The sequence below is a fragment of the Bombus terrestris genome, chromosome 4 (genome assembly GCF_910591885.1).
Source record: "Bombus terrestris chromosome 4, iyBomTerr1.2, whole genome shotgun sequence".
NCBI lineage: Eukaryota > Metazoa > Arthropoda > Insecta > Hymenoptera > Apidae > Bombus > Bombus terrestris.
Window position 1 is genome coordinate 9,666,139 of NC_063272.1, and position 21,079 is coordinate 9,687,217.

Consider the following 21,079-nt stretch of genomic DNA (forward strand, 5'->3'; position numbering starts at 1 on the left):
CGATAACGAATCCGCGGTCAACGGGATAACAAATGTACGTTCTTCCAAAGTCTAAGTCTGACTCGATTTACTTGTCTACGGTACAAGTATAACTAAACTAGCTCTTTGTTAAAACGTAAAATATTCACCGAGCGTAAAGACACTATGTAACTCGCTAATGCGACCTCACGAGAGAATGACTGTCCGTCACGATAATGTTGCAGAGGAAAACTATAATGGGGCGTGTCTAAGGACATGAGATTGTCACGACCGGCATACCTCAAATTCGATGGATCGATGATGGAGATAGAGATGTGGCAGCCTTGGCGACAATGTATATCGCCGAAGTGCCTAATGAGTCATCTGTATCCCAACGGTCTTTCCACCGAATGTCCTAGAAGTGTGACAACGGTCACGTACGCCTACAGGGTAGTGGGGATATTGAGGGATGACAAACAAAGAAGAAACAGATGTTACCGAAAGTCAAAATGTAAGAGCTTCAGTCTTGGAAAGTCACGGCTGGAGCTCAGAACAAAATCGCAGTCAGTGTAAATTCAGAATACAAGAAATAAATTCTCTTGTTTTTTTGTTACCTTAATTTTTTCTTTTCGTTCGAGCCTCCTGCTTTTTATTTTACGTGACAAGATCATCGGATTCGTCGAGAAAAGTCTTCGTTCGGAAAGTGAGAGAAATTGACGTTGCTGTTAATTGGTCAATTTCCATGTTGGCGGTTAGAGAGAAATTTCAGAAAATGATACTTTAATAATACTCAATAGTATATATTCAACAATATTTGTGGAAATTGGAACTTACTCGAAAATGGCACCTCCTCCACCAATCTAAGAATGGCAATATCATGATTGTGTATATTGGGAATATAATCTGGATGTATTAGTTTAGATTCGAATCCCATTTGAATAGGATGCGCTCCGTCGTCATCTCGTTTTAGATTTAAATCCGCGATACGAACCACGTACAAATCACTGCGTATTGCACAATGTGCTGCGGTCAAAACATGCTTAGCCGATATTAGGGTACTTCCGCACAACCATTGTGTTACCCAGTGTGGGTTTGAGCAGTTACGGAAACCTACTGCAGCGATTCATGGCCAGGTACCTAAAATGCAATAGACATAGTTGTGAACATACATCATTTTTTCTCGCGTAATGAGTTAAAAACTATTGTTATCGATAACTACATTTGTACAAATACGATACATAAATACAATTATGGAAATTGAACTTAAATAGAAATTTCTTTGATTAAATACAATTAAGTATCATAACTCATTTATTACGTTAATCCTTAAGAATATAACAAAAACTTTACTTTCAATATTTTCGATATCTTTACACATTATTCTATGCAATTTGTGTATTTCTACACTTTTAAATTTACTATAAATGTACAGTCTCATTATAACATTATAACTCATCACAATGGCTTTGTCTAAATTACGTTTGTAGAATACGTCTTACATTTGTCAACAGAGGGCCATCGATATCAACATAGGGCTCCCGATGTTAATTACTTTCTCACTAGTGGTCACATTGACTGTTTTTTCAATAAATATAACTTCTAACACAAGTTTTCCTATTCCAGTGTCTAAGGTATATAGGTCTGCTAGGTAAGCCTTACTGAAGAGTCCAACTAGCAGATCTCGGACGAAACACTGCTGCTCCTCTCTACTCCTTTTCCTTTATTTATCCATCGTAAATCAAGGCCGGAGTATTTTCGCGATTGAGGATTAATTGAAGAATGAGTGTTGTAACGAACTGGTGTTGGGATTGTAAATTTATCTCTTATGTTCTTACAGCATTTCTTCTCTTCACATTCTCAAGTCCCATGGAGGTTCTGGAGAGAGGGCAAAAGACTAAATATGTGCCAAAGATGCCATATGAGGCTCTCTACTAAATCTAGTCATAGCTCATTAGGTTAACACATCAGTATTAAATCTATACCATGATAGTATTAACCTAATCAGTATTATCCCCCTCCTGATACGGAGTGGGATGCCGCTCCAGTGGGAAACATCGCAGAGAGGATGTAGGAGAACCGCTCGGGCCTTGGATACAGCGGCGCAAGAGGGAGGAGCCTTCGATTACCAATGTTCCTACCATATATATACAATTCCTCCCTCTTCCTGTCTTCCATTGTGTCTAAGGCATGAGCCTGCTAGGTAAACCTTACTGATGAGTCCACTAGCAGGCTCTGGACGAAACACACTTTTTTTTTCTTTTTCTCCATCTTCTTTCATATATTCGTGATAATTGTAGCTGCTGCATGTAGATGTCGTCGTGCTTCTTTGCTGGGGTACTGCTGTATTTTCTTCTTATTTAGATGTCATGGAAGAAAAGTCGGACGTCGGAAAAATACGGACGCCGGGGATTTGAACCCGGGTCCCGAACGTTTGTACCCCAAGGCGCTAACCACTGCGCTGCCGTCGTCCGACACTAGTTCGCGTCGAGTGGTGGTGTCTAGTGCAGCCACAGAAATGACTACAATGTATGATGTATAATATAATGAATTCAAATTGTCCAAAAAATATTACAAGTTTATAAAGATTTTTATGTAAAATGTTTTAAAAAGAAGCTGATGCTATTATATAGCATTTTCAAGCATTTGCGAATAGTAATGTAATTATTAGGTCTTAGTTAAAGCCAAAGGACGGAACATAGAAGTATCTAACACTTAAGCATTCGAACTAAATTGAAATTCTAAGTCTTTTTAATTTTCATGGAGAAATTTATTCTTTTTCTGAATTAAAATTCTAACTGAAATACTAAATAAATGTTAGAAATTTTGATTTTAATGAAAATATCACAATTCAATCAAATAAACTTTCAATCACAATATAAAATGTATAAAATTTAAATTAAACTGTAATGTCATACTGGTAACTTCATACTGGTAAAAGGATATACATGTCGGGTTGGCGTTAAGATTACGGTTAGGATTAGGGGCGTGAAACGAATCCTCATTTGAATTAGACGTTGTTATTATGCAATAGAGAAGATATTTACTAGTACAAATATGATTATTAGTACAAGTGTGGATATTGCAGAATTGACAAGTAACCGCTGTGATTAGACATAACGACTCACGTTTTCGGCTGTGTATTAATTAATTTATTTATGTATTCCAAATATATTTGACGGGTTGCGACAGCAATTTCTCGCTCTCGTTATTTCACATTATCTATCCTCGACCAATCCTCCACAAGTTTATATGAGCAATATTGAAGCGTTCAAGGGATACAAAGGTAATGTATACATGTATTCTCATGCAACAAAATACAAACAGATTTAATAGTATAAGGATTTTTATTTGTCATAATAGTTTGGGAATTTATGTCCATAAGTATCTGTAATGTGTAAGTATACCTTTGGCTGAATGGAAACTTCTCTTAAATCTAGCTAAAAATGCAGAACGAGTATATTCAATTGGAAAGTGATAAAAACATAAGTAAAGTTTCGGTGATGCACGTCATTGCATGTGTCACGTAAAATAAAGAGAAATTTTATAAGGAAGAAGAAAACTTTATTTTTACTTCGTTTATACACTTATAAGACACTTCCGAGCTCTAGCCGTGACCGTACGAGAGTGAGTGCCTACAATCTTTTTACTTTCGATCATCTGTTCTCTCATTATCCCCACTACCCTGTAGGCGTACGTGACCGTTGCTACGCTTCTGGAACATTTTATGGAAGGACCGTTAGGCCATAAATGAATCCTCAGGTACTCTGCTAATATACATTGTCGCCAAGGTCGCCATGTGTTCCTCTCGTCGGTCCATCGGGTGCGAAGTATGCCGACCGGGACACCATCCTGCCCCGTGGTGTGTGTGTGTGTCCTTATCTCTGATGTGATTTACGTTACACATGAGTAGATACGACGTTTTTAACGAATAAAAAAATAGTTTTGGGAGACACGATACTTATCTTGTATCTTATACACTCTCTGTGTCCGAACTTCCTGAAGCTCTTTATCTTATACAATGTTTCAGAGTATTCGGCAATTTTGCATGTATATATAAGAAATATACGTCTTATGTGGAATACTTAATCATTCTCTTTATACATCGGAAGCAAAATTTATAAGAGCTTTCTGAAAGTTGATTTATTATTACCATCAAACAAAGAGAAGCATGAAAAATTAATGTCATTTAAAAGTTATATTTTGCGCATTCTAACACTATAATTCGTGATATAAAAGACAATGTAAATTTGAGCTACCTCTACAGCTATAGTAGTGTAGTCCAACTAGCTACAGTAGTATAGTCCAACTTTTTCTTTTTTGTACGCGGAAAATGATATAAACCTTAATAATTGTATTATTTCAACGCTGGGAGAATAAAGCTGTCGAGATAGGACGTGACCCTAGTGTAAACGCCAGGATATCCAGGTAAACCGCAGAAATAACCATAAGACACAACACCTATTTCATAAAAGGTGAAGATTTGTGGTATCATCAGTGGTACTCCGCTGTCACCCTGGAACGATTGTTACATTTTTAATTTTAATGCTTAAAGCTTTTAATCAAAGTTGAAATATTTCACTCGAGTTATATTGAAATTATACTTTCATACAGTAATAATCTATCATTACTTTATGTACTGAAATATTTCAGTTTATGATGTACGCATTATATGTATTCTGAGTAAAACTAATACTGGATGGAAATGAGATTAAATACCTTAATGTTGTGTGAGAAGTGGGCAAAAATATTAAATTGTGTTTATCTATTATTTTTAATGTTTAAGACGTCGATTTGATGTTGATTCGAATTGACGTGTCTTCAGATACCGTATAATTTATATTAAATCTGTAATTTAATTACCGTACAAGCATCCTTTCCACCCTCAGCGTATCCGGCGCATATTACTTTATCAGAAACGCCGGCATAAACCTGTTGGCATTCGGCTGTGCTAAGTACTGGCACTTGTACTTCCATTAATACATCACTATATGGTCCGTCTACGAAGAAAATGAGAAAGACATTTAAGACTAGGACTGTTCAGTTTTATTATAAAATTAGTATCGCTTACCAAATTCTAATCTTCCCCATCCAACAACAAAGGCATTATAGCCCACGAAGTTGTTATTTCGAAGGGACTCCTCTATGGGAAGACAAATGGGACGTATGTAGTCTGAAAAATGAAGAAATAAATGATAACGAAGGAAACGGTTGACGAAAAGTATGAGAAAGAATTTTACATGTTTTATGATAAAAAATTGAAAGAAATGATAGTTTAGTAATACTCCATAGCATGAATATTGGAAACTCAGCAATATTTTACGACTTACCCGAAAATGGTACATCTCTCTCCAATTTAAGAATAGCGATATCGTGGGAGTGTTGTCCGGAAATATAATTAGGATGAATTAGTTTAGATTCGAATCCCATTTGAATAGGATGCGCTCCATCGTCATCTCGTTTTAGATTTAAATCCGCGATACGAACCACGTACAAATCACTGCGAATTGCACAATGTGCTGCGGTCAAAACATGCCTAGTCGATATCAGGGAACCACCGCAATGCCATTCCGGACCCGCCTCTGGGTTTGTGTAGTTGCGAAAACCTAATGCAACCATCCATGGCCAAGCTCCTAAAACGCAATAGTTATAGTTGCGAACATACATCATTTTCTCTCGCGTAAGTAGCTTTAAAGTTCATTCTTCGCAGTAAATCGCTTATTATTAATTGGGAAGGAACAGATAAAACGTACCAAGCTTAGCTGGTTTATCATCAACCACCCTGGTATGCGCGGCGTTGCTAAAACCACAATATGGTGGACGCAAGGGCACATACTTATACACAGTTTCTATTAAAATCCCTCTCTTCTCTTTGTTTGGATCGTTTGGGCAGCAAACTATCGGATCATGGCCCTCATATCTGCATAGTGATTGCCTCAAAAAATTGGTAGCTGTATGGTCTTGTGTCTGCGGTATTTCTTGCAGAGGCTTACATGATTTCATGTTGAGGCAGTTGTCTGTTTGATTGTTCGGTGTTGTACATTCTGGATCAAACAATTTTAAAATAAAACAATTATGCGGTTCTAAGATGCGTAAGAACGCAACATCGATTACTCAACATTCGAAATAAAAATCCGAACAAGTCCATCGGATTGCCCTACAGACACGTATTAATCCGTCAGAGTTAGTCATTATCTTGATAATAATTATCTGAAGAAACTTTTGACGTGAAAAGATAAAGTTTTAATTGATTATATATTGTGTTAGCCGTACTTGAAAGAAAATACCTTCAACCTTATTTTTTAAATAAACACATTCTCTATTTTGCGGTAAATAATTTCTTAGGAGTTCAGGACAATTTTTAGTGAATCATTTCATGGAATTAGCAAAATTTTCAGCGAGAGTATATAACACAGTTAGGTAAAAGTGATTCAAATGCAGTACTGACATTAAACTAGAAAGCTATAAAGTTGTCATTGGAAATTCTGAGAATATCTTTGCACCTTTATCTTAGGCATTACGCCAATAATTTTCATTGACGCGATGCAATGTTTATCACGTTTATTTTGCACGTAAAACGAGTCGTTGGAATATTCGCGAAGTTAACGAAGCTTTTTCTGGAAACTAAACCGCGGAAATAGACGTGAACAATCAAATTCAGTTTTGTCACTAACTTTGTCGCCACCTCGAAAATAAAAGATCATAAAAATCGTTTGTATTTTACATGATATTGCGTAGCTTCTTTCTTTTCATTGATAATTAACAAACACGTAAAATTTCGAAATAGCTCGAAGATTCTGTGACGAGGTCATATTAGAATCTGAAGTGCATGGAAAAAGACAACTTAAAGTGCAAACCTTCGGCAGACACCATGTGAACTAATGGATGCAGGAGAGTAATTAATACCAAACATGCAAACAGCATTTTCCAGTCCGTCATTGTCCTGAAATAAAAAAGTGACGAATTGAAAAGAAGCAGGACTGATAACGATCAATGAATCTAATAAAAGAAACTTGGTTCACACTATGATCCAATATTTTGAAACAAAGAGCCAAAACAAGAGCAAATTAGAAAGACACGGAACTGATGACAATAAAGGAAACTTAATTGGTATTATAAATTGAATTTGCATTAGAAAAGAGGCACGATCGCGCGAAATAGATCATAGGAATGACAAATATTATCGACATAAGTTTCTGTGTAATCTCACTTTTGAAAATTGTTTAGTTTAACACTAGAACGATCAAACTCGTCGCAATGACAAGCTTCAAAATTTTCATTTGTGCAATTCACTAAAAAGCACCATAATACTTTTTGTAAAATTAACGTTGAATTAGTCTGATATCTACAAGGAACTTAGAACAAAGGTACAAATCAGGAAAATCATTAATTTCAGATAACTTTTAATAGAAAAATCTAGATTCTTGTAAATATTAGAACACGTTTCTATAGGTACATAGGAAGATTTATAAAAAAATGCTCTTTGCTACATAACTTCAAATCTTATTGTTTCTATTTCTACTTACCTCACCACTCTTGGAAAGATATGATACAATTGTTCCAACTTTCCTCTAAGTACCTATTTATATCATCATTTTGTCGCTTCTCTTACAATTATGTACTATATAGTATATTCAGTCGCACATTACAAGTTGATAGTTCTAGTACTAAAATCTGTAAAATATCAATAACATGGTAACAGAAATAAACACTTTTGCACGTAACACATCACATAAAAGTTACTTCTACGATAAAAACCGTTTACTTGTGTGATAAGTGCAACTTTAATTGATCTTAAAAATGATTCATGTGTAGTCACAGAATTATTAAAAATCAAATACGATCGATCTTACGATCCTTTTACTTACACACTTGACGGCTAATTGATCACACGATGAGAGATGTTTTTACCCTTTTTCTTATGCTCACTTTTACAAAAATCTTGTAATTCTTCAACTGTGGTGCTTATATTGAAGTATTTCTAATATCATTCAAAGGTACCAATTCTGCTCCTGTTTTTTAATCACAGAAGAATTTTCTCAGTTACATATGTTCAAAAATACGTTGAACCATGCAATGAATGAAGTATATATCACCTACAATGAAAAAGAGATTTCCTATACTGGTCCATTCTTTTCCTTATTCATTGAATACCAGCGTATTCTTCGAAATTACGAATAAATCCGGAAAATTGTTTAATCTGAAAAGAGACATAAATTGTTAACATCATTCATCCATATGAGATTCAGAATTTTTGCTTTGTGTTGCAGAAAAAGAAGGCAGCAATTCAATGCTTGATAAATTATTTCTCGCTTGCCTAACACAATCACTTGTTTCTTTCCTTAATCCGTGACTAATGATTTAAATAGACTTAACGGTTGATACGATGAAGCAACATACCAGAATTGGAGAAAATGTGTAATCTTGGGGAGGTAGCCACATATATGTAATCAGAGCTGTTAATATAATTTTTAAAATCTATTATCCTGTCTAACTGAACAGTTGCTATTCCATGATCACATTGAGGTCCTTTTATTCCAATCACATGACCATGATAATCTGACTCTTCAATGTATAATATTCCAAAATGTATTAGATGTGTAAGATGTACAAATCATGATATCAAGGTATCAATTCTTTCTTCCCAAGGTATAGTCTCATTAAAAATTAATTGTTCATATTCAAATAATTACATATTTTCAATCGAGTATAGTCAAAGATATATATCGGAACAAATGTAGGGATGATTTCTTTATAATCAAAATGTCACCTGGTTGTGACCTTGATGTGTCATTGCGCCACTTCTTCTTCTTGCATCAGCCTTTTGATTAACACTTTGAACAAACATACAAAGTAGTTTTATAAAATATGTATAAAATATAGTAAGTATGACCTATTTGAAGCCTTTAAGGCATACAAAGGTAATGTTCTTCACGTACATGTGTACTTAAATGCAATAAAATATGAATAGATTTAACAGTATAAATTTTTGTATTCATCATAATAGACTGGGAATTTATATCTCGTAAGTATCTGTAATGTGTAAGTATACCTTTGACTGAATGGAAATTTTTCTTACATATAGCTAAACATGCAGAAATAATGAATTTAATTGGGAAGTGATAAAAGAATAAGTAAATTTCCGAGGATGCATGTGATTGCATGAATAGACAGGATGTTTTTAACGAATAAAACATAGTTTTAGGACACGCGAAACTGATTTTGTATTTCATGGACTTTCTGTGTCCGAACCTCTCGAAGCTCTCTATCTTATGCAATGTTTCAAAGCAGTACGAAATTTTGTATGTACATACAAGAAGTATACGTTCTAAGTGGAATATACAATCATAGTCTTGATACATCAGAAAGAAAATTTATAGGAGCTTTCTGAAATTTGATTTATTATTACCATCAAACAAAGAGAAGCGTGAAAAATTAATGTCATTTCAAAGTTACATTTCATGCATTTTAAGACTATAATTCTTGATGTACAAAACAATATAAATTTGAGCTGCCTCTTTTCTCCACAATAATACATTCCAACTTTTCTTTTCCTGCACGAAAAATGATATTTATGGAACACTAATAATTTTGCAACACTGGGATAATGAAGTCGTCGAGGTACGACGTGACTCTAGAGTAAATGCCCGGATAATCAGGTACGCCGCAGTTATGACCAGATGACACAACACCTATTTGATAGTAGGTGAATTGCTGTGGTATCATCAGTGGTCCTCCGCTGTCAGCCTGAAATGATCGTTAAATTTTTAATCATAGTTACTGAAATATTTCAATCGAATTGTATTGAAATTATACTTATATACAGTAATGATCTATTATTGATTTATGTATTGAAATATTCCAATTTATAATGTATATATTATATGTATTTCGAGTAAAACTAAGATTAGAAGGAAATCAGATTACATTCTATAATGATGTGTGAGAAATGGGCAGAAGCATTAAGTTGAGTTTATCTAGTATTTTTAATGTTTAAAAGCTCGATTTGACGTTGATTCGAATTGACGTGCCCTCAGATACCGTATAATTTATAGTAAATATCTAATTTAATTACTCCACAAGCATCCTTTCCACCCCGAGGGTCTCCGCCGGCGCATATTTCTTTATTGGTAATAGTTACGTCAAACTCCTCATAAGCTTTCTCGCATACGGCGTTGGTAACCACTGGCAGTTGTAGTTCCATTAATGCGTTAGTATATGGTTCATCTACAAAGAAAATGGAAGGATATTTAAGGCTGAAACTATTTAATTTTATCATAGAATTGGTATCACTTACCAAATCTTAATGCTCCCCATCCAGCAATGAAGGGATTATAGCCCACGAAGTTTTTATTTCGAAGGGATTTCTCTATGGGGAGACAAATGGGATATATGTACTCTGAAAAATAAGAAAATAAATGAAAGTGAAGGAAACGAATGACGAAAAGTATGAGAAAGAATTGTACATGTTTTATGGTACAGTATACGTGTACAGTAAGAAATTTCAGTAATACCCAGTAGCATAAATATTAGAAACTCAATAATATTTGAAGACTTACCCGAAAATGGAACATCTTCCTTCAGTTTAAGAATAGCAATATCATTATTGTTCGACTCGGAAGAATAATCGGGATGTATTAGTTTAGAGTCGACTTCTATTTGAATAGGATGCGCTCCGTCGTCATCTCGTTTTAGATTTAAGTCCCCGATACGAACCACGTACAAATCATCGTCATCTGCACAATGTGCTGCGGTCAAAACATGCCTAGTCGATATTAGGGTACCTCCGCACAGCCATTGTGTTACCCAATGTGGGTTTGAGCAGTTACGGAAACCTACTGCAGCGATCCATGGCCAGGCACCTAAAATGCAATAGACATAGTTGTGAACATACATTATTTTTTCTCGCGTGATGAGTTAGAAACTATTGTTATCGATAACTACATACGTACAAATACTCTCAAAGAGAAATTTGATTAAGAGAGAAATTGAATTTTGACTTCAATGGAATGACACTTATTAGTTAATTCTATACAATTTCTACTTGAACTATACGAACTCTAAAGTTCAAATATGTAATTTCTTCCCAACTTTTTGATAGCCATTCATATCATTACTCTTATGTCGATTTTTAATTTCAAGTAAAAACATACTCTTTCTAACATGAACTAAAAGGAAGAAATAATTCAAGTTAATAAGCAAAATTATTACAAATGAAATCGTAGTATTATTAATTAATTTAATTGAAACGTACTTGTATGTGCTGTTTAGTGCCTTTCCAGTTCGTCCGTCATAGTATATCGCTTATTATTAATTGGAAAGGAATAGATAAAACGTACCAAGCTTAGCTGGTCTACCACCAACCACCCTGGTATGCGTAACGTTGCTGAAACCACAGTGTGGTGGACGCAAGGGTACATTCGAGGTTGCTATAAAACATTTATAGAGGAAGAAGTTATTATATTTAGAGAATTGACAGTAGAGTGATGAATTCATTCCTCTTCGCTGGTTGATTCACGTTTATCCTGGTTATCACGTTTGCTTTGTACGTGAAGCGAGTACAAATATATACGTGGAATATTCGCGAAGTTAACAAAGCATTTTTCAGAAACAAAACCGATGAAGAGGTGAATACTTAAGTGGAATTTTCACATTAACTTCGTGACCATAAACTTCGTGACCATTAACTTCGTGACCATTAGCTTCGTGACCATTTCGAATATAAAAAATCAAACGTGTACCTATCAATTTTACGTGATCACGCGTGACTTCGCTTTTTTCACTGATAATTACCAAACGCGTAAATTTCGAAACTGCATGATGCTATTGAACTGCAATCTGTAGTATGGAAAAAGACAACGTAAAGTGCAAACCTTTAGTGCGCCCCGCTTGAACCGATGCATGCAGGAGAACAATTAACGCCAAACATGCGAACAGTATCTTGAAGCCAGTCATTGACCTGAAATAAAAAAGTGACGAATTGAAAAGCCGCAAGACTGATAACGTTCAATGAATCTAACAACGGAAATTCGGATCACACTACGATATAATGTTCCGGAAGAAAGAGTAAAATACTGTGGCGAATGAGAAAGACGCTGAAGAAATAAAAATAAAAGAGACTTAGTTCGTACGATAAATTGAATTTATATTAGAAAGGAAGCAAGATCCTGCGAAATAGCTCACAGGAATAACAAATATTATCGACATAAGTTTCTGTGTAATCTCACTTTTGAGAATTGTTTAGTTTAACACTAGAACAATCAAACTCGTCGCAATGATAAGCTTCAAAATTTTCATGTGTGCAAATCACAAAAGAGCACCATAGTACTTTTTGTAAAATTAACGTTGATTTTTGCGGTGTTAGTAAGATGTCTACAAGGAATTTAGAAAAAAGGTACAAATAGGAAAATGATCAACTTCAGATAACTTTTAATAGAAAAATCTGGATACTTGTAGGTATTAAAACACGCTTCTATACGTACATGGGAAGATTTATAACAAAATTCTCTATATAAATTTGGATCTTAGTATAAATCAGTTCCACTTACCTCATCATTCCAGAGAAACGAAGATACACTTGTTCCAACTTTCGTCCAAGTACCTATTTATACCAACACCTTGTCATTTCACTTACAATTATCTATTATATAGCGTATTTTATCGCACATTACCGATAGTATTGCAACTAAAATTTACAAAACAGCAATAGCGCGGTAACAGAAATAAATACTTTTTGCGCGTACATTACATAAAAGTTACCTTTACGGTGAAAGCTGTTTGCCCGTGTTTGCATGTGCAACTTTAATTCATCCTAAAAGTCATTGATTTGTAGACACCGAATTATCAGAAGTCAATCACGTAAACCTTCAGAACCTTCTACTTGTACGCTTGATGGCTAACTGAGAAATGCCACTCAACGATGCTCACTTTTACGAATATTTTGCAATGCTCCAACAGAGATACTTCACACTCGCGTTATCATACGTTCATAGTATGTGGTACCTCTCTGTATATAATATTTACGCACTCTAGAGAGAGATTGACACTTCGTTACTCTTTCTTCGGGAATCAACCTCATCTTTACCATATTCTTAGCACGGATGCTCCGTATTTTCCTACGAATGGAATTATTATTAAATAAATCTAATATATTTTCTGATATATTTCGTATTATTTACTATTGTGTAATGGCACAGGGGTCAAAGGACGTCGCTAGTCGAAAACGACTCGTGTTGTTGTTTTGCCTCAAGACATTGACTTATCCTTGATGCATGAAACATAATGACAAATAAACTCTGGGCGAAACAATGTCGCCGCTACATGCAACCATCGAATGAAGACGAATTTGAATTTTCCGACTCTCTCCCGACCGGCTTAAGTAAACGGATGCGATCGCGAGCGACAGTACATAGCGAGTTCATATCGAGTATCTAACACCATCTACAGTATCTTCGAGTACCTTACGAGCGTCTATCAAGTTACGCGACGAGCATTTACGAGTATTTCCTTCGCGATTTTATTTTGCGATTTATACTTCGTACTAACGACTAATGTCCTCCTCACGCAAACATCTACAATTGCTTAGTCCGTGCTTTTCGGCTTTGGACAAACTTTCGGTTTTACATCTCTTATGTCCATTTCTCTTCTTATATGTCTACTTCCCCTCTTTTCCACTCTATTCTATTGCACTCGCTTAATTATTCTATCTCTAAAAGCTGAAACTAGGAACTACAAATAAACAACTAATGACTAAAAACTATTGCAACTTTGGGTTTTAGTCTCCTTGCTGTGCATCCTTCCTGTAGTTTGCCCTTCTCTTCTCTATTATTGTTTTTAGTCCCGTTAAACCTACTCCAGTCTCATTTAGCGTTTTTCCTATGTCCTTTGGACCTCCCGTTATTTCACATTCTTCTATTACATGTCTTAGGTCTTCTTCTTTCCTTTTACATAGTTTGCATCTTTTTTCTCTCTCGTCTTTCCAGTAGTCCTTGCTTTGGTTTCGTTTCCACATCTGAATCTTGCTAGTAATCTTCTGTCCTTCCACTTCTTCCTCCCACCAAGGTAACTTTTCTCTGGTTATATTTCTGTAGTGTATATTATATTTGGATTCCCTTAACCTTTTCCCCCCTCCAGGCTGCTTCTCACTTTCTTCTTCTATAGTTTGGTCCGCTGTCATCCTTTCTTGCTCATGTCTTGCTTCTATCTGCGTCCCTCCCTTTCGCACCTCTTCTAGTCCCATCTTTCTCTTTCTTGCTCTTTTTCCGTCATGGCCATTTCGCCAGCTTCTCTCTTTTTTATTTATACACTCCCTTACTAATTCCTTTTTTGATTCTAGGGCTTTCTCTTCATACCTTGCTGCTCCTTTTAATGCTTTTTCTTTTATTTTTATTATCTTGCATTCCTCTATCAATATGTAATTTGGTGTTGTCATATCCAAGCCTAATATCCATTTCGCATATCTTCGTTGTACGATATATATTCTATACATCTTCACTATAAATTTTACTCATGCTACATGAATTTAGGATTTTCATACTTTTCTATTCTCTTGCTTTCTGTATTTAATTTCTCCATCTTTCTGTATTTTTGGAAAAACTACTTGAAAGAGTAAGAACGATTAGTTCCTTTCAAGATTTCTTATCCTTTTCTAATGCAAATATCTAAGTCCTTTTCAGCATGTTTTATTACATTAATGCTAATGTAGAGCTAATGTAGAGGTGATTCCTAAATATTCGTAAATGTCATCAGGCCACATTATTGCGCCTCTTCTTCTTTGCGCACCAGCCTTTTGATTAACACTTTAAACAAAGATACAAAGTAGTTTTATAAAATATGTATAAAATTAAGTAAATTTAACCGATTTTAAAACGTTCAAAGGGATACAAAAGTAACGTACATTACGTACATGTGTACGTACATGCAATAAAATACGAACGGATTTAGCAGAATAAACAGTTTTATTCATCACAATAGATTGAGAATCAAAGCGTCTTGTAACTAGCTGTAATGTATAAGTATACCTTTGGCTGAATAGAAATTTCTCTTACATATAGCTAAACATGCAGCAAGAGTGTACTTAATCGGAAAGTGATAAAAGAATAAGTAAAATTTCGAGGATTCATGTGATTTCAAGAATAGATGGGACATTTTCCTGGGATAAAAAATAGTTTTGAAAGATGCGAGGTTTATCTTGTATTTTATGTACCCTCTGTGTCCAATCTTCCGGAAGTTCTCTATCGTATGAAATGTCTCAGAGTAGTCGAAAACTTTGTATGTACATACAAGAAATACATGTTCTAAGTATGATATTTAATCATTCTCTTAATCTATCAGAAACACAATTTATATGAGTTTTCCGAAAGTTGATTTATTATTACCGTCAAAAAAAGACAAGCAGAGAAAGAAATTTAATTAATGTTCCTTTATTATCTCTATATATCTAAATCGTACAAGTGTAGGATGTGTAAAAAATTACTGTCGCTTTAAAGTTACATTTCGTGCATTTTAAGGCAATCATTCCTGACGTACAAAACAATGTAAGTTTCAACTGCTTATTATCTCCAAAACAGAAAGTTACAACTTCCTTTTTCGTACACGAAAAATGATACTTATGCAACACTAATAATCGTTTTATTCCAACGCTGGGAGAATAAAGCTGTCGAGGTAGGGCGTGACCCTAGTATAAACGCCAGGGTACATAGGTATAGCGCAGTTATAACCAAAGGACACAATACCTATCTGATAGTAGGTAAATCGCCGTGGTATTGTCAGTGGTCCGCCGCTGTCACCCTGGAACGGGCGTTACATTTTTAATTTTAATGTTTAAAGCTTTTAATCAAAGTTGAAATATTTCACTCGAGTTATATTGAAATTATACTTTCATACAGTAATAATCTATCATTACTTTATATATTGAAATATTTCAGTTTATGATGTATGCATTATATGTATTTTGAGTAAAACTAATACTGGAGGGAAATGAGATTAAATACCTTAATATTGCGTGAGAAGTGGGCCAAAATATTAAATTGTGTTTATCTTTTATTTTTAATGTTTAAGACGTCGACTTGATGTTGATTCGAATCGACGTGTCTTCAAACATGGTATAATTTGTAGTAAATCTGTAATTTAATTACCGTACAAGCATCCTTTCCACCCTGAGCATATCCGGCGCATATCATGCCATCAGTGATAGGTGCATTACGAAAATTGGAATATGCTGTCTTGCATTCGGCATTCCTAACCACTGGTACTTGTACTTCCATTAATACATCACTATATGGTCCGTCTACGAAGAAAATGAGAAAGACATTTAAGACTGGAACTGTTTAATTTTATTATAAAATTAGTATCGCTTACCAAATTCTAATCTTCCCCATCCGGCAACGAAAGGATGGTAACCCTCGAAGTTGTTATTTCGAAGGGACTCTTCTAGGGGGAGACAAATGGGACGTATGTACTCTGAAAAATAAGGGAATATATGATTGTGAAAGAAACGGAAAAAGTATGAGAAAGAATTTTACATGTTTTATGATAAAAAGAATTGAAAGAAATGATAGTTTAGTAATACTCCACAGCATAAATATTGGAAACTTACCAATATTTGACCACTTACCCGAAAATGGTACATCTCTCTCCAATTTAAGAATAGCGATATCATGGGGGTGTTGTCCGTCAATATAATTAGGATGAATTAGTTTAGATTCGAATCCCATTTGAATAGGATGCGCTCCGTCGTCATCTCGTTTCAGATTTAAGTCCCCGATTCGAACCACGTACAAACTATTAAGTATTGCACAATGTGCTGCGGTCAGAACATGCCTAGCCGATATCAGGGAACCTCCGCAATGCCATTGCGGATCCTTCCACGGGTGTGTGTAATTATGAAAGCCTAATGCAACGATCCATGGCCAAGCACCTAAAACGCAATACTTATAGTTGCGAACATACATAATTTCCTCTCGCGTAAAAACTATTATTATCTATTCGATATTCGATCATGTAGAAGACGATAAGTACATACCTACAAATGCTCTCAAATAGAGATTTGATAAAGAGAGAAATTAAATTTTAACTTTACTGGAATAAAAATTATTAAACAATTCTATATAATTTCTACTTAAACTGTACTGAACTATAAAGTTCAAACATGTAATATCTCCCCAGCAGTTTTTGATCTCTATCCATATTATTACTCCTATATCGATTTTTAATTCCAAATAAAAAGATACTCTTCCTAACATGAGGTAAAAAAGGAAGTAATTCAAGTTAATAAGTAAAGTTACTACCGATGAAGTCCTAGTATTATTATTTAATTTAATTGAAACGTATTTTGATGTGCTATTCAGTGTATTTAAAGTTCATACTTCGTAACAAATCGCGTATTACTAATCGGAAAGGAAGAGATAAAACGTACCAAGCTTCGCTGGTTTACCACCAACCACTCTGGTATGCGTAGCGTTACTAAAACCACAGTATGGTGGTCGCAATGCCCTATACTTATACTTAGTTTCAATAGAAATCAAAAGTCCTCTCTTCTGTTTGTTTGGATTGTTCGGACAACAATAGATCTGATCATTGTCATTGGATGGGCACAGTGATTGTCTAAAAAAGTCGGCGGCTGCATGGTCCTGTGTCTGTTGTATTTCTTGCAGAGGCTGACATCTTCTGAAGTGGAGGCACGTGCCTTCCTGATTGTCCGGTGTGATACATTCTGGATCAAACAATTTTAAAATAAAACATTTGTAGAGAACTGAAATTATTACATCTAAGAAATTGGCAATAGAGTTACGAATTAATTCGTTTTCTCCGGTTAGCTCCTTAATTAAAATTTTTAATAATAATGTATATATATATTTTTTCAAATATTAACCATTACTCCTGATACTTCGTTCGCACCGTATACCGTCCGATTACACGCTTCTTCCATCATTAACAACATAGTTACACTGCAGGTACGTTATTCATTTTCATAACGTAGATATTTATTCTTATACTATAACATATAGTTATTAGCACGACGACAGCACGAATTTGCTACAATCAAACGCTTATGTTACTATACATCAAGTATTGTTATCATCGATTGATTCTTCAGCAAATACAGCGAGGGATACGTATAAACTTCGTTGCGTAGTTTCCTGCGCAAGATACAGGTTACTTTTTTGATTCTCGATCAACTCGAAATTATGAGTATTGGAGCGTGGTGCCCGAAAATACGAATATAGATAATTGTATATATGTACAATTCGCACACTAATCAACAATACGGTGGTAGATGTAACATTGATAGAAAAATATCATAGTAAATTCGACACAATTTCATGGAAACGCATGTTAGTGTGCCTATTATGTCTTATAAAACGTAAATCAGCATGTAACAGAGCAATCTCTATGAATTCGATTCGACTCGAAATGCGCAAATAAGTAGTATACATATTAGTTCTGGTAGATTTGAAATCAATTACTTTCTCTGATTGATGAATCATAACCGCGTAAAATTGCGAAATTACACGCAGATTCCATGACAAGATCGAACTAGAATCAGAAATGCATGGAAAAAGACGACTTAAAGTGCAAACCTTGAGCAGACACTGTATGAACTAATGGATCCAGCAATCTAATTAACACGAAACATGCGAACAATATATCGAAGCCTGTCATTATCCTGAAATAAAAAAAAATGTTGAATTGAAAAGACGCAGAACGAACGAACAGTGAATCTAATAAAAGAAACTTGGATCACACTATGATTCAATATTTTGAAACAAAGAGCGAAAAAATGTGGCGAATTAGAAATACGGCAAGCTGATAATAACAAAAGCAACTCAATTCGTGTGATAAGTAGAATTTACATGAGAAACGTGGCACAATTTCGCGACATGGATCATAGGAATGACAAACATCATTGACATACGTTTCTGTGAAATTTCATTTTTGAAAATCGTTTAGTTTAACACTAGAACGATCAAACTCGTCGCAATGAAACTTTCATTTGCGCAAATCACCAAAGTGCACCATAACAGTTTTAATAAAATTAGCGTTGATTTTTTTTTAGATTGATATAATTCCACGGAACTTATAAGAAAGGTACAAATAGGAAAATCATCAATTTCAGATAACTTTTGATGGAAAAATCTGGATTCTTGTAAATATTAAAACACATTTCTATACGTTCATAGGAAGATTTATAACAAAATGCTCTATATAAATTCAATTCTTATTGTGCATTTCGCTCCTACTTACCTCACCACTCCTGAGAAGCGTAGTTACACTTGTACCAACTTTCGTCGAAGTACCTATTTATACCATCACCTTGTCGTTTCACTTACAATTATCTATTATATTGCATGTTTTATTGCACATAACCGATAGTTGTGCTACTAAAATTTACAAAACAGCAATAGCGTGGTAACAGAAATAAGTACTTTTTGCGCGTAAATTACATAAAAGTTACCTTTACGGTGAAAACTGTTTGCTCGTGTTTGCATGTGCAACTTTAATTCATCCTAAAAGTCATTGATTTGTACGCACCGAATTATCAGAAATCAATCACGTAAATCTTTAGAACCTTCTACTTGTACGCTTGATGGCTAACTGAGAAATGCCACTCAACGATGCTCACTTTTACGAATATTTTGCAATGCTCCAACAGAGATACTTCACACTCGCGTTATCATACGTTCATAGTATGTGGTACCTCTCTGTATATAATATTTACGCACTCGAGAGGGAGATTGACACATCGTTATTCTTTCTTCAGGAATCAACCTCTTCTTTACCATATCCTTGCCACGGATGCTCCGTATTTTCCTACGATTGGAATTCCCATCGTTGCCACATTCCCAGAATCGAGCAAACATTTTACGATGTTACTAATGAAAATATTCTAAGTTATGATTTACGATTATCAGATTTTTTACGTCAGAGAAAAAGCCTGTGTCGCTGTATGACTTAACACTTACCATTCCATAATCAGTCAAACGATCAATGTTAAGAACGTATAAACCATGGTATTCTATGTTACTGTGAAGATACTTAGTTATATTATCTAACTGGATAAGAATATCACGAAATTCAGGTCCTTTTATTCCAATCACATGACCATGATAATGTGACATCAATCGCATCTCAACCTACATCAGAGATAAAACATCGATCCCCGAGCTTCGAACTCCTTTGGATACATCACCACCTTATCATCACAGCCTACACAGAAGCTACGACACAACTTAGTTTACATCGTACATAAGACATCGATCCCCCGACCTTCGGATACTTTTCCACGTCATAACCTACTCCGAGCTCCTCAACATCCTCAAACCAAAACGCATATAAGCCGAGACTTCAGCCAGCTCCGGCCGTTCTTTTTCTAGTTCCTGTTCTTGTGTACCCCCTTTCTTCGGTTCAGTGTCATTCTATTTTTATAAGTGCTAAATTTATAATAAAGTTCGATAAAAGAAAATTAACAGTTGGGTCACGACTCAGCCTTCTTTTCTCTTACAATCCAAGTGTCAATTTTACGTAGCAATAATCTAGCTCTTCAATGTATAATATTCCAGAATTTAAATTCTCTAATTATGATTAGACCGTGGATGTTTATATAATTTCGCAGCTTTATTTAACGCTATAACATAAATACAATTATGGAAATTGAACTTAAATAGAAATTTCTTTCATTCAAGGCAATTAAGTATCACAACTCATTTATTACGTTAATCCTTAAGAATATAACAAAAACTTTACTTTCAATATTTTCGATATCTTTACACATTATTCTATGCAATTTGTGTATTTCTACACTTTTAAATTTACTATAAATGTACAGTCTCATTATAACATTATAACTCATCACAATGGCTTTGTCTAAATTACGTTTGTAGAATACGTCTTACATTTGTCAACAGAGGGCCATCGATGTCAACATAGGGCTCCCGATGTTAATTGCTTTCTCACTAGTGGTCACATTAACTGTTTGTTTCAATAAATATAACTTCTAACACAAGTTTTCCTATTCCAGTGTCTAAGGTATATAGGTCTGCTAGGTAAGCCTTACTGAAGAGTCCAACTAGCAGATCTCGGACGAAACACTGCTGCTCCTCTCTACTCCTTTTCCTTTATTTAT

General features: G+C 34.8%; 2 protein-coding genes across 2 annotated transcripts; both read right to left on the reverse strand.

Annotated features, from left to right (window-relative positions):
- Positions 1-4,100: 4,100 nt before the first annotated feature.
- On the reverse strand, positions 4,101-20,513 carry LOC100642242. The gene is made up of 16 exons (XM_048405570.1): positions 19,920-20,513; positions 19,201-19,829; positions 18,537-18,622; positions 17,372-17,668; positions 10,515-10,817; positions 10,253-10,354; positions 10,031-10,182; positions 9,539-9,702; positions 8,726-8,789; positions 7,482-7,534; positions 6,813-6,898; positions 5,709-5,999; positions 5,286-5,588; positions 5,027-5,128; positions 4,819-4,955; positions 4,101-4,471 (listed from the first exon to the last, which is right to left on the reverse strand). The coding sequence occupies exons 3-16, from the start codon at positions 18,616-18,618 to the stop codon at positions 4,313-4,315; spliced, it is 2,295 nt and encodes a 764-aa protein (XP_048261527.1). The 5' UTR covers positions 18,619-18,622; positions 19,201-19,829; positions 19,920-20,513; the 3' UTR covers positions 4,101-4,312.
- On the reverse strand, positions 15,362-16,972 carry LOC125384944 (venom protease-like). Its single transcript, XM_048405165.1, has 4 exons — positions 16,571-16,972; positions 16,315-16,416; positions 16,092-16,243; positions 15,362-15,744 (listed from the first exon to the last, which is right to left on the reverse strand). The coding sequence occupies exons 1-4, from the start codon at positions 16,905-16,907 to the stop codon at positions 15,586-15,588; spliced, it is 750 nt and encodes a 249-aa protein (XP_048261122.1). The 5' UTR covers positions 16,908-16,972; the 3' UTR covers positions 15,362-15,585.
- Positions 20,514-21,079: the final 566 nt, after the last annotated feature.